The 13,934-nt window shown below is 41.9% G+C and overlaps 1 protein-coding gene across 1 annotated transcript in view; it reads left to right on the top strand.

Moving 5' to 3' along the window:
* The window catches only part of cntn2 (contactin 2), a 167,585-nt gene that overhangs the window by 57,289 nt on the left and 96,362 nt on the right, over positions 1–13,934 (top strand). Inside the window, exon 2 of the mRNA XM_069942004.1 lies at positions 146–297. Coding sequence (XP_069798105.1) covers positions 243–297 — 55 coding nt within the window. The 5' untranslated portion in view covers positions 146–242. The remainder of the gene's footprint in view (positions 1–145; positions 298–13,934) is intronic.

Genomic DNA, 13,934 nt, shown 5'->3' with positions numbered 1-13,934 from the left:
ACACCATCAGGCTTCTCCCAGGGTTCAGTGACCTCTTTGCAAGTGGTTGCTTAACAACTGAAGAATCGCTTCATGATGAAGACATTGAAAACCGGACAGATTCATCCTTATCTCAAATGTGAATTGATGGTATTTTGCTTTGCAGGTGAGCACTGGGATTCAGCAGGGAATAACCAGCAAGCTCTGTGCTAGAACCACTCTCACAGCTCGCTGGAACAGGCACGGTGTGTGTGGGCTTCAGGATGAGATTATCAATCAGTCCTGCCTTGTTGCTTTCGGTCACGGGCTGGCTAACAGGTAAGGTCTTCTGCCCGTGGTTATATTCCCTAATCATAAGTTGGTCAGAAGTGCCTCTCATCATATGTTTGTGAGAAAGGGGTGTTGACTACAATTGGAAGTTTGAGCCTCTGTGTAGCTGGAACAGAAAAATTCTCCCTCCGAATTCTGCCCTACTATTTAGTTGGATCATGAATGATAAAGACCCTGACTCACACTCCATTCCCTGATATTAGACAGGGTCATATTTTGACAGTGTTTAGCTACTGACACAGCATTAAGTCCACATATTGCTATTAAACAGGGAAGCTTGAAAGTGAATTTTAAAGTTTGGATATTCAATGTAGCAAAAGCTACAGCCAACTTCAACATAACAAGTTCCATAAAAAGCCATGTGATTTTTTTAAAAAACCCAGCTCATCTACATTATTTTCAGTGGAGGATGCATTTTCCCTGTCGTACCCTCACAGAAGGATTCCACACAAGATGGTCACCTTCCCTCACCTCCAGGTCTGGAGCTCCACTTATCCCATAGAACTCGATGGCTGGGGAAGCAGGGGACAGAGAATTGTCTAGGGAAGGAGACGGTGGGGATAGAGAGAGGGAAGGAGATGGGAGGAGTTTTGTTGGGGGGGAGAAGGGAATTGGGGAGGAAGGGTGATCAGTGAGGCAGAAATGACAGTATTCGATGTGTTAAGAATAAAAAGGCTTTAATTTGTGGCAGGAGTTCCTATGACAAGGCTTCCAAAATCCTCGGCACTGAAAACTGAAGCAGCATGCAAGGCATCAGTGATAGAATGAAGACCACTTGATATGTTGCTTGTTTGTGATTTTTCCATAGAACCATAGAAAACTACAGCACAGAAAGCAGACCACTCGGCCCTTTTAGTATGTGCTGAAATATCATCCCAGTCTCCTGCACCCACTCCACAACTCTCCAGACCACTCCCATCCATGTATCTATTCAATTTATTTTTAAAACTGAATTTGCCACGTCAGATGGCAGCTCGCTCCATACTCCCACCACTCTGAATGAAGATGTTCCCCCTAAGGTTTCCCTGAACCTTTCAACTTTCACCCTAAACCCATCTCCTCTTGTATTTATCTCTCCCAATCTATGTGGGAAGAGCCTACTCACATTTACTTTGTCTATTCCAGCCATAATTTTGTAAATTTCTATCAAATCTCCCCTCATTCTTCTATGCTCTAAGGAATAAAGTTCTAGCCTGTTTAATCTTTCCCTGTAACTCAACTCCTGAAAACCTGGCCACATCCCAGTAGATTTTCTCTACACTATTTTGATCTTATTCATATCCTCCCTATAGGTGGTAACCAGAACTGCACACAATACTCCAAATTTGGCCTCAACAATGTCTTTTACAACGTTAGCATAACATCCCAACTCCTATACTCAATACTTTGATTTATGAAAGCCAATACGCCAAAAGCTCTCTTTACAACCCTGTCTGCATGTGGCACCCTTCAATAATTTACCCACTACTGACATCAGGCTCACCGGCCTGTTATTTCCTGGTTTACTTTTGGAGCCTTTTTTTAAACAACGGAACAACATGAAGACCAGGAGAGGTACAATCTCCAGTTTATGTCCGTGAAGGAGGACATATACAATGGGAGCTTGTATTGTGACAGATACTAGAAAAAACACCAAGGTGAATGGTGCATTGAAATGTTTATGCCAATTCCCTGATTGGTTGGATTTCTCCAGGAAACTGGATGAACTCATTTTTATGCATTATTTGTGCATAAACTACAAGGCTGTTGGATCTAACTTTTCATTCTCATCTTGCTCTTTTGAATTTACCATGAGGGACTGTGCATAGTTCTTTGTATGTCAGTGTAGCAAGAAAGAAAGCTATTACTGTGTATGAGGTGTTCAGCAGCAAGTTTTGTATAATTAATCACAAATATAAGATCTAAAACATTCTAAATTTGTGCCACTGAAGGGGAGTCCCTTGTACAGCAAAGAATGCCATACCTAAGCTTGGAAAAGTCTACTGTGTAGGAATTGAACAACTCTAATTTGTACCCCTTCTGGATCAGTTAAGTAATCAGAAGAAAATTAATCTTCCATTTTAAGGGATGGTCCTGCTCCAAAGCACCTGTAATCTTCATTTCTAGCCTCAGGATCCAACTGATACTGAGATCTTATTGACATCCCCTTTGATCTATTTCTGATCAATAAATTTTCACAGTTCTCTTACCGCTAATTATTCCATATAATCTTTCCAGTCAAGGAATTTTTGCCTTACTTGTGAAAGCATACACTCCAATTGATCTGTTAATAATGCCAATAGCCTTTATTAAATCCAAGTTGTTTCTTCTAAAAGCAAAAGAACTTGAGCCTTAGCTGAAATATGCTGGGTTGAAGTCAAGGCCATGTCCACCATCCTTAAAATATCATCCAGGAACAAATCTTTGTGTGTGTGGTTTTTCTACCAGAGCAGAGACAAAAAGTCATCTGTGCTTTCCAGCCTAACAAAGCAACACAAAATGTTTAGGCCAATTAATACTTCGCACTTCCCTATTCTGCACAAACAAACCCATTCCCATTGCCACTTGGAACCTTTCTGCCCACAAAATCAACATGGAAGATATCCAGTCTCTTCTCATAGAGATCAGCGAAATTTATAGGATGAGAAGGAAGGCCATTAAGCACTGCCAATCAAACAGATCACACTATTTCATCAGGAACTTGTTAACTATTGTGAGGGTTTCTGCCTCTACCAGTCTTACAGCTGGTATGCTCCAGTCCTTTAAAAAATCCCTAAATCCCCTCTGATCTGAATTCAGCATTTATTGCTTATCGATAATTGCTCTAGAGAATCTCCTGGGAAGCCACTGGGATCATTCTGGTGAAGATATAATAATTGGTTCGACATCATACACTTTGTTCAGTGATCAAAAGCACTGAAATTCTTTCTTGCAGCAGCTGAACAGGTACTTAGTTAAAAAGCAAAGCTGACCGCCCCCCCCAAAAAAAAAATCCCACAGTCCTATCAGATTTGGACATAGTGAGATTGAAGGACCAGCAATTTTTTTTAAATTCTAAATCAGAAGGTGTGAGGGAATCTGGATGATTTCCTCAGAAATGTGTATATTTTTCCATTCACCCTATCAAATCCTGCATAAATTCAAAGAGCTCTATCGGCTCACTCCACGGTCTTCCAGAGAAGAGATGCGTAGGTGCTCTAATCTTTTCTGATGTGCATAGCCTCTCTGCTCTGGTATTATCCAAAAAAATAATGAATGGTTTAAATCCATCCAACAACCGCGCTAAGATCAAAATTATTGGGAAATTGCATGATTGAGGCTTTAGAGTTTTTTTTTTAAATGTGGTGTCTGTGGTGCAGGGCCAGCTGTTTTTAGTGCAGTATGTTTTCAATTATCCACAAACCACTTAACTGAAATTCTCAGTTATCTGAAAAAAAAATTGGTGGTGAAATGACATCACAAGTTGGGGAAAACAAATGATTGTTTCTTAAATTTATGCATTTAACTTATTTTGAAAGCAGAAATCACTTTTTTTAAAGAATTAAATATTATTTCATGCATAAAAAACCTTTGTTGTTTTTTCTTGTTGTTTAACCACTGATACAAATATTCTGCTGATGCTACTGGGTGCTTAAAGCAATTTCTCTGCCATCCAAAAAAATCCGGTTCACCAAAAAAACATCCAGTCCCAAGCATTTTGGATAATCTTCAACGTTCTGTACTTGCCGTGGTTAGAGTGCACTGAATGCTCTAGCCATGCACTTACGGTGTCTGTTTTCAGCTAATTTGAGATGATGTAGAAAGTTGAATCCCAGCTCATTTCTTGTATGTCCAAAGTCGTTCCAGTAATATTGGCTGGTACTGAGACTTCGCAAAACTTGCAATGTTAACTCAAATTGAAGGGAAGGGTAATTAAATGCAAGGTTGTTTGCATAAATAGAACGTAGAACACTACGCACAGTACAGGTCCTTCGGCCTTCAGTGTTGTGCCAACATATATATTCCTACCAAAAAAATACTAAGCCCTTCCTACCTCGTGGCCTTCTATTTTTCTTTCATTCATGTGTCTGTCTAAGAAATGCCCCTAATGTTTCAGCCTCCACCACCACCCCTGGTAAGGCATTTCAGGCACCCACAACTCTCTCTGTTTAAAAAAAAACTTACCCTGATGTCTCCCCTAAACTTTCCTCCTTTCACTTTGTATAGATGCCCTCTTGTGTTTTCTATTCCCACCCTGGGAAAAAGGTGCTGACAGTCTACCTCATCTATGCCTCTCAGAATCTTGTAGGCCTCTATTAAGTCATCTCTCATCCTTATTGAAAGAATATTGAGATGAATGTGGATGCCTGTTATTTTACCTCCTTCTAGTATGCACTCCTCCTCTCTTGATCCAACTTGAAAGGTTTGACTCCCCCCTCCCCACCCCTATAGGCAGTCCAATGCTAACAGCCACCTTGAGCAGTGAGGCTCAACCTACTTATTTAACTGCAATGATTCAGACAGCGTTTCCTACATAGTCTCAATATTTTTTAAACGTTCAGTCATTAATCCACACTAGGTTCCAGCGAGCTCAGGGTGAATCCAACACGTCCAAAAGATATTGCCGTAAACTAGAGGAGGCAGATGCAATCCATGGTAATCTCTCAAAGGGAAAATTGCCTTTTTTTATCTGAAAGTCTCTGGACTGTTGCAGACCTGTGACTGTTGCTCCAGACCTGTGACATAAAAACATAAGAAATCTCTAATTCCCCAACCTGCTTTATTTCTGTTCCATTATCACCTTTGTGTGTTATGAAGAAACCACGTTTATTGTGTGCTATTAATTGCTACTGTTGGGTAAAGGCCCCTTAGAGTTAAACAGATCAGTGATGGCATTTATTAATACTTTCAACAAATTCTAGTGTCCATCTGCGATTAGAAGCTACAGTGATAATTCAAGATTTATTTTATTATTACGTAATAAAACCAAAATTTCCTTGAGTCTGCCATAAGACAAAAATTCAATATCAGCAGAAATTACCCAGCTCCCCTTATAGTTAGAGAAGCAATCGAGAGTCCGCCTAGGACCACTCAGTGTCCATGGATTCGCCTCTAGTGTTCCTGCAGCCTCTGCAACAGCACAGACTTCAATCCAAACCAAGCTCCAACCTCGGACGCAATCATCCAGTTCAGGCCCTGATGCTGTGCCGACCCCGTGGAGTTGAAGAGAGGCGATGATCTATTTGGTTAATTTCCATCAGAATCTTGGCCAAAAATTCCCCTTTAACCAACTTTACATTGACCTCCCTGCATAGTTTGTTGCTCCCACAAATAAATTGTTGATTTATCGGGATGTGGAATGAGCTTCCGGCAGACGTGGTCGAGGTTACATTTAAGGAAACATTTAAGGAAAGACTGGATCGCTACATGGATAGGTGGGGACTAGAGGGGTATGGACCGGGTGCTGGTCAGTGGGACTAGGAGGGTGGGGATTTGTTATGGCATGGACTAGTAGGGCCGAACTGGCCTGTTCTGTGCTGTAAGTGGTTATATGGTTATATGGGAAACACTCATCAGGTCAGGCAGCATCTGAGGACACAGAGAGAGGGGAGGAATGAAAATAAAGCAAAGCCAATATTAGAGGCAGATGGAGTCCTAGTTGTAAACAAGGCCAAACTTGTTTGAGGAACAGCATCTTGCAACTTTCCAGACTCAACAGTGAATTTTGCAACTTGTTTCTCTGTGCATCTCAGGACTACCCCATTGTGCTGCAAGTCATCAGTCTGTGGCATTGATTCCGTGTGTTTTCCTTCTCCGTGACGACACACCGGCATCCAAGTGGCAACACATCACACTCTTTGTCACCAGCCAACTCCTTTCCTTAACACCTCATCTCCACAGCAGAGCTGCCCTGAACCAAGCATGGACGTTTCCATCTGCCCTCTCCATCTTTCTGCTTTTTTTTTTTAATTTAAATATTATTATCTCTCTTTTCCCGTTCTGACCAAGGATCTTTCTCCTGAAGCATTAACTCTGTTCCCCTGCTGTTGCCAGTATTTTTATTTGTTTCAGATTTCTAGTGTCTGCACTATTTATTTTTCTCTTCTGTCACATGTTTTGTATCACTGGGCCATTCATTGCTACTGGACAGCAGGGTTAGCGAAGTGGTTAGCACAACGCTGTTACAGAACCGGTGAAGTGGGTTCAAATCCGGCACTGTCTGTAAGGAGTTTGTACTTTCTCCCCGTGTCTGTGTAGGTGCTCCAGCTTCCTCCCACCCTCCGAAGCATATGAGATTCTAGGTTAATTTGGGTGTAATTGGATGGCACATGTTTAAATGGCTGCAGGTGCTTATCCTTTTATCTGAAATCCTTGGGACCAGACACTTCTCGGTATTCAGATTATTACGGATTAAGGAATTAAAATGGCGGCGGAAAAGATTTGCGCAAAGCGTAAACCCTTTTTATGGAGCGATGCCACATTGAAGCCGGCCCTCCCATCTCCTGCCCCTCCCTCAGGCCCGACTTTTCCTGTTGCTCGGGCTTGGCTGCTCCCCGGGGTCCCATCGACTTCTCTCCCTCCGGCACCACCACCTCCTCGGTGCTGGCTCCTTCCTCCTGGGCTGTAGAGCTCAACACCTGGGTCCCTTCCCCCTCTGGCCTTGGCGGGCTCTGCCTCTCCTTGCTCCCGCTGAGCCTCCATGCTATTCAGGTTGTGTTCTCACTCTCTGCCCGCTCGCCCACCCGAGCCGTGTTCTCTCCTTGCTCTCTCTAGAACATCTGAAAATATACTATACATGCAGTAAAACAAAATGTTCGGTTTTCAGAATCACAGATAAAGGGTTAAGGACCTGTTCTACCATGCTGTAAATGATTTTTTTTTTAATTAAGTGCTCGACTCTCTGGAGCAGGCCTTAATCCAGTAATCTTGCTCTGAAACAAAACTGTTACCCATTGAGTAAATATTGGCATTAAAGATGCAAACTCTCTCATTATATCAATTAAATTTTAAATTTAAATGTTCATTTTGGCTCATGCTGCCCAATTACACTCAATTAACCTTCACCCATGGTGCGTTTTGATTGGTGGGAGGAAACCGGAGCCCCCGGGAAAAAGCCACACAGACATCGGGAGAGCGTACAAACTTCTTACAGACAGTGCAGGATTCAAACCCCTGTCCTGATTGCTGGCGCTGTAACAACGTTGCGCTAACTGCAACACCACCCGTGCGGCCCTAAAATTTTAACCTACAGGCATTTCAGCAAATGCCACCGAATGACACCCAATTGACCTACACTCCCAGTACGTTTTAAATGGAGGGAGGAAATGCATGCTCTCACAGGGAGAACATGCAAACTCCTTAAAGACAGCACCGGATTTGAACCAAGGTCACTGGCTCTGTAACAGCATTGTGCTAACCACTACACTAACCACACTAAATACTTTTTTTTCATTCTTTAAAAGAGAAAGAAGGGCTTCCAAAGCATTGAGTGTCTTTTTACCAATGCAGGATATCAAAAGTACCTCGGGACTGTGGATGTAACTATTAAAGTGTGGTAGCAGTTGTAAGGGAGGAAAGACAGAGAAAAACAATGGGTTCAATCCTAACCTTCCAGTGCTGCCCGAGTAGAGTTTGCATGCTCTCCCCACCCCCTCTCCACCCACACATTCCAAAAACAGACTGACCAGTTGGTTAAGCGGTCACTGAACATTGCCCCTTGGTAGTAGAATCTGGCAGGAATAAAACTGGGGTGGAGTAGGATAGGGCTGCTTGGTGGTTGGGGTAAACTCAGTGGACCAGCAATGCTGATACTCTAATTTATGACACAATGGTGTCCATGACTGTCAGTTTAAGCTCAGTGAGCCCGCTCCATCAGCAGTGGGATAATGACCAGAGATCGATTTTAGCAAGGGAGTGGCTTGAGGATTAATTCCAGGTTCTTGCATCAGTTGCCATTGCCCCATGTTCAGTTAGTGTCTTGGCATTTCTTTGTTTACATAAGAAGAGCTCCTTGGCTTAACATCTCATCTGCACCTCTATTAAATAAACACTCCATCATTTCTGCAATGGAGTCCCTAAATGTGCTCAAGTCTCTCATTAAACCATCCTTTTCTTTTTGAGTAAAGACGGAAGTGAATCAATTATTCAGCGTCTATTGTCTACTCCAGCTTCTCACTATCACATTTGCGCTGTAGATATACATTCCCCTCATCCTTTCTGCTACTGACTTTTGAAACCATTTGCTCTTCCTGAAGACGTCATTAATCACCAATTCCAAAGGTTGCTTTCCTCCTTTCTTCACTCTTTCTCCTAGTTTTCGTTTCAATTTATAATTTCCCCAATTCAATTTGTCTACAAATTGCCATTAAAAAGAACTGAGCTGATCCAAATAACACTGAATTTTCTGACTGAACAAATGACTTCCACTGGCACTTAATTTTATTTTTGCTGGAACGCTCCAGAAGCATCCTTTAAAAGCCTTCAAGTCAGCAGGAATTTTTTTCAGTCATTACATTATTCATGTTAACTAATTTTTAATTCTATTCAAGGCAAATGTTCAATATTTTTGCATTTTTTATGGAGACCTTAAGGTGGTGGTTCTCACGCTTTTTCTTTCCACTCATGCCACCTTAAGTAATCATGTCATATTAAGCACAGGACGCCATAGGTGTTCCATGGTTAGTAATGGATTATTTAAAGTGGTACGTGAATGGGAACAAAAGATTGAGAACCACTGACTTAAGGTGTTTGAATCTGCTCATAAATCCTTCAAGTTAAGACCATAAAAAAAAACCCAGGCATACTGCAATTGAAAATGAAAATTCAGCAGATGTTGGAAATTTGAAACACAAACCGAAATCATTTTAAATGCTCAATGTTGAAGGTTGCATCTGTGGGAAGAAAAATACAGTTATCATTTCAAGTCGGAGATCCTTCATGACATCTGGGTTTCCAGATCAGATGTAAGGCTTTAATCTTGTATCTCTTTCCACAGACAGAGCCTGACTTGTTGAGTGCATTGAGCATTTCCTGTTTCAATGCATCTCTGGTGCGCCTTTCACAGATCCTTGATGTGCCATCCTGTAGGGCAGTCCAGCACATGGGACCAGGAGTTGGGTACTCTTTTAAAAGAGTCAGTGTGGATGCAGAGGCAGTGGGAGCACTGGGGGTGAATCCATGAATGCTCAGTGACTGAATTGACTCTCCTTTGCCTCTCTTTCTCTTTTACTGTAAGGGGCACCAGGTGACACTACGGCAGGCAGAGGCAACTTTGTGTAATATTACATATTCTGTACTATTACATGTCAATTACAGAATCTTACAGCTGTAATTTTCCATGGAATTGAGGTGCCCTTTGATGCACAGACAGCACTGAAAAAGATTGCTGGACTTCTGCACTGTTCACCCCACTGTCACTGAATTCTAACTGCCACGTTACTCTATTTGGTCTTGTCATATCAGAGTGTGATAGAACAGATCTATCACCAATGTACATAGTGTATATAGTTACAGTATCTAGACTGTGCTTACAGCGATTGGCTGAGAGCTAAGCCACGCCTATTGTCTGGGCCTTAAAGGGTTGTGTCCCTAGCCAGGTCGGATCATTCCGGACTGGTCGGCCACCTGTGAAGAGCTCCTGTCTTTTGCTAATAAAAGCCTTGGTTTGGATCAACAAGTCTTTGATTCTTTCAACGAGCTCTACACAGAGATATTTCATTTGTTCCATTCATCCATTTATCACATTCTCTAAAATTGAAAACGAACCTGTTTTCTCTCTTTCCCAGTTCTGATGAAAGGAGTCGAACATTAACATTTATAGTTTTCAGACCGCAGGCATGTAACGGGACAATCAAGGAATTTTGCCGCTGCAAAGGCCTTCTAAAAAGGAATGTGCGGGAATTTTGAGTCAATTCCTGCCCCGCGATTTATCCTGCAGAACCCCTACAACTTTTTAGAGGAAGCCTGCACTGTAAATCGTATTGGAAAAATTTGTTCACGGTCATCCACTCGACTCCACATCCAACCCCCGGGACCGTTGCATTCAGGGACTTGGAGTCTAAAAAGGCGCCCAATGTGAATGACTACATGGGCAGTAATTATGCTAATTTTTTCTGTGATTTTTCCCGATATTGCAGTCTAAAAACCATATTTGTTTCCCTTTCCACAGATGCTGCCTGACCTGTGATTAATTTTAATGTTTAATTTTGACCTACGGCACACTCACAAGCCCTTTTTGGCCCACGAGCCCAGGCCGCCCAATTATATCCAATTAATCAACAACCCCCTGGTATCTTTTGAAGGATGGGAGGAAACTGGAGCCCCCAGGGAAAACCCACACAGACACAGGGAGAATGTACAAACCCCTTACAGACAGTGAAGGATTCGAACCCCAGTCCCAATCGCTGACACTGTAACAGCGTTGCCCTAACCAGGACGCTAACTACGCCGCTTAGTATTGGCTAGCACTTGTTCATATCTGAAGATACGCATGAACCTATCGACTTTACTCATAAAAGTTTACAGAATAGCATTTAATTATTTTTCCTTCAGCTTTCACACAAGGCATTCAGAACTATTGGGTGTCTTTCATTTACATCTATCTTGAACAGATCATTTTGAAATTTACAAGCCTTCCGTGTCCTTTTTATTGGAGAGCATCCCTTTTGAGCCACAGTCTGTCTTGGTCTCCACCCTATCATTACATTTCTTTTGTTTCCTCTTCCCTACAACTGAAAACATGCTTCCAAACCAATGCAGGCCTTCTTTTCATCCACATGTACTGAAAGAGGAGTCCCTGACATGTAAGACTAGTTCATTTTTGATGGCAAAGCCCAGTCCACAAGCATAACCTTCCTCTAAAAACACAACGCTGGAGAAACTCAGCTGGTCAAACAGTGTGCTTTTTGAGGCAAAAGATAACGATACAGAACCAATGTTTCAGGCCTGAGCCATTCATCAAGGTTGCTCCCTCGTTTTCTTCCTCAAGTTTTGCTCTCTTTGTAGCATTCCTCTGTTTGTTGGTCTCATCAGAGAAATTAAACTCGTTCTTTAAACTGCCCCCCTATCCAGGTCCTAGTTAGGATTGATTCTGTTGGGCAGGACCTGTCATTCATAGATCCATCTATTCAGAATCTGATGCTTAACGAGACAAATGTAAAGGAATAAACCTAACAACCATTCAGAGTTTGAATGCTTCAGGTTAAATTGGCTTCCTCAGGTTTAGATCCACTTTCAAATTTCCCCTTGAAATATGACATTTGCAAAGAATCAATACTTGGTGCACAGCAGGACTACGTTGTGCTGAAGCGGTAAAGCTTCTTCACAGTCAGCACGAAGACAACTTACTTTCTTTAACTGATATATCTCACAAAATAAAAAATGAAAGTGAATCTACAGCTGCATCAAAATTTTTTTAAAAACTTTCAATTACGTTAAACACTTCGATCAATACGGTAGTTTTGGATCAACAGCATCCGATAGGTGAGTCCCATGTTCTCGACGAGCAGGTCTCGTCAACAACAACTCCTCTTATATATGTGTAGAGTTGCTGCCTGACCCTTTTGGATTGACAGGAAAACTGCAGCAGGAAATTTGACAAATATATATTGAAAAAAAAATTGTACAAAGACAGTTTTATAAGAGACTCAATCAATTCCCTGCCTCTATTGCCATAAAACAGAAAAACCTTTCCAACAATTAAAGAATTCTGTATTATCTTTCCCTCTTTCCTCCTCTCTGTCTTTCCTTGCATACCTTTCTCTTTCTCCCCGTCTCTCTCTCTCTCCCTCTCACACTCCTTCTGTTATTCCCTCATTCTCTCCTTCTGTCTCACTCCCTCTCTTGTTTTCTCTCTCACTCTCTCTCCCTCAATTGCTCCCTTTTCCCTTCTATATCTCTGTTACTCATTTCACTCTCTGTAGTTTGTATGTGCAAGGCTGGCCCGCCCCTTGCTGATTGTACCTGTGGCTCCTCCCCTTTGATTTCCCCTAATAAAGGGGGAAACGCTATAACCGCTCCTCAGAACAATCTCAGGTCAGCAACATGAGATGTGCCTTCTGTTTATGGTAATAAAAGCCTGTCAGTCAGGTAACTTCTAATCATTCGAGTTATTGATAGTACATCGCTCTCCCTCTCTTTTTCTCCATGATTTAAACTCGTTGATAGCTGCGGTGGACTTTTGTGATTCATCTTATTGGTTAAAAAGAAAATGAGACTTTTCTGCCCATCTGGCTCTTGCTTATCCAAATTCCCTCCTGCCCCACAAAGTTTTTAACTGTCCCCACAGGAGCTCTGCTTGTTTTCTTCAGGAAGTTGAAACGATCTGGGTGATCCTGACAGAGAGAAATTTGGTCCGCTTGTGAAGCAGCTCATGACGGGTCACATCATCAGAAAATCAGACCAGGCCTTCAGATAGACCTCCCTCAGCACTTCACTGAAGAATCCTCCTTGGTGTTTTATGTTTATTGAGCAGAGTGCCTCCATTCCTGAGTGTATGTGGCCTAGCATGGGTTAACCATGTGTTTGTATTCTCCAAGCTTTGTCTGTTGTGTGCACTTTCTGGACATGAATAACCCATCTCACCACAAGAAAGCATAATTAATATGACTTTCGAATGTCCAAACATCTTTAGAGTAAAACTAACTGGATTTGCCATGAATATTTCATTGTAGATAATGTGCTCCGATCAATTCCTTTAGACTGCTCTCAGCTGGAGACACTCACCCCCACTTACTTTCAGCAATCAGACAAGACTAATATATTTCCCTTCATTCAGACACAGTGTACAACTCAGACAAGCAGCTCCAGGAATCTGCTTCTTGCAATCAAAATATTCCCTCTGCATCATCTCTTACCTTGGCAAAAATGTCCAGAAGAATTTGAGCTGCCTGGAATTTTCCTTTTGATATGATTTATTTTTGATAGTTTACTGCTGGTATTAATGCATCACCAGCCAGAAGTTTATTTTCACTGCTTTTGCTGTTTCCTATGTTGGGCTCATCCAGTATCGTTCTTATCTCACTGGCTCCGTCTACGTTTGGCCTTCCTAATCTAATGACCTCCCCATCATGAATCTGTCTGGGTGTCATTTGATATCTCCATCTCCAATTCCAAACTTTATTCCAATGAAAACCACAAGATAAGTAACATTTTCCAAAGAAGTAATTATTGAAGGGGGGTGGGGGTGGGGGAGGGGGGCTGTTTAGTCCATCTCAGCTGTGCCATTTCTTTCCAAAAGACTATCCAACCAGCCCCACTCCCCATTCTCTTCCGCAATAGCCTGCAAGGTTTTACCCTTCAAATGCTTATCCTATTACCTGTTGAAAGGTGTAATTGAATTTATTTTTTCCCCCTCCCCAATACTTTTAGAGTTCTCAGTAGCAATTTACTATGTTTAAAGAAAAGTCTCTTTAATTTTCCATGCTAAGAAATTAAGTTTTGATCACTACAACACATTGCATTGTAAAGCAACTTTGTACAGATTCATTCAAGGCTATAATATGTGTAACAGCAGTGGGAGTTCTGTCAGATCCATTGGAATAGAAGACTGGAGGAAATGTGCAGCAATAATGAGCTGTATTTTAATGGGGTCCCAGTTGTTAACTTTCTAGATGAGTCGACCAGAGGCTTAGATCAATAATCCTGAGTATTGGGTTCAAATCCTAGCA

Source organism: Narcine bancroftii, chromosome 5 (genome assembly GCF_036971445.1).
Source record: "Narcine bancroftii isolate sNarBan1 chromosome 5, sNarBan1.hap1, whole genome shotgun sequence".
Classification (NCBI taxonomy): Eukaryota; Metazoa; Chordata; class Chondrichthyes; order Torpediniformes; family Narcinidae; genus Narcine; species Narcine bancroftii.
Note: the sequence above shows the minus strand (reverse complement) of the source record. Positions and strands in the feature narration are given on the sequence as shown.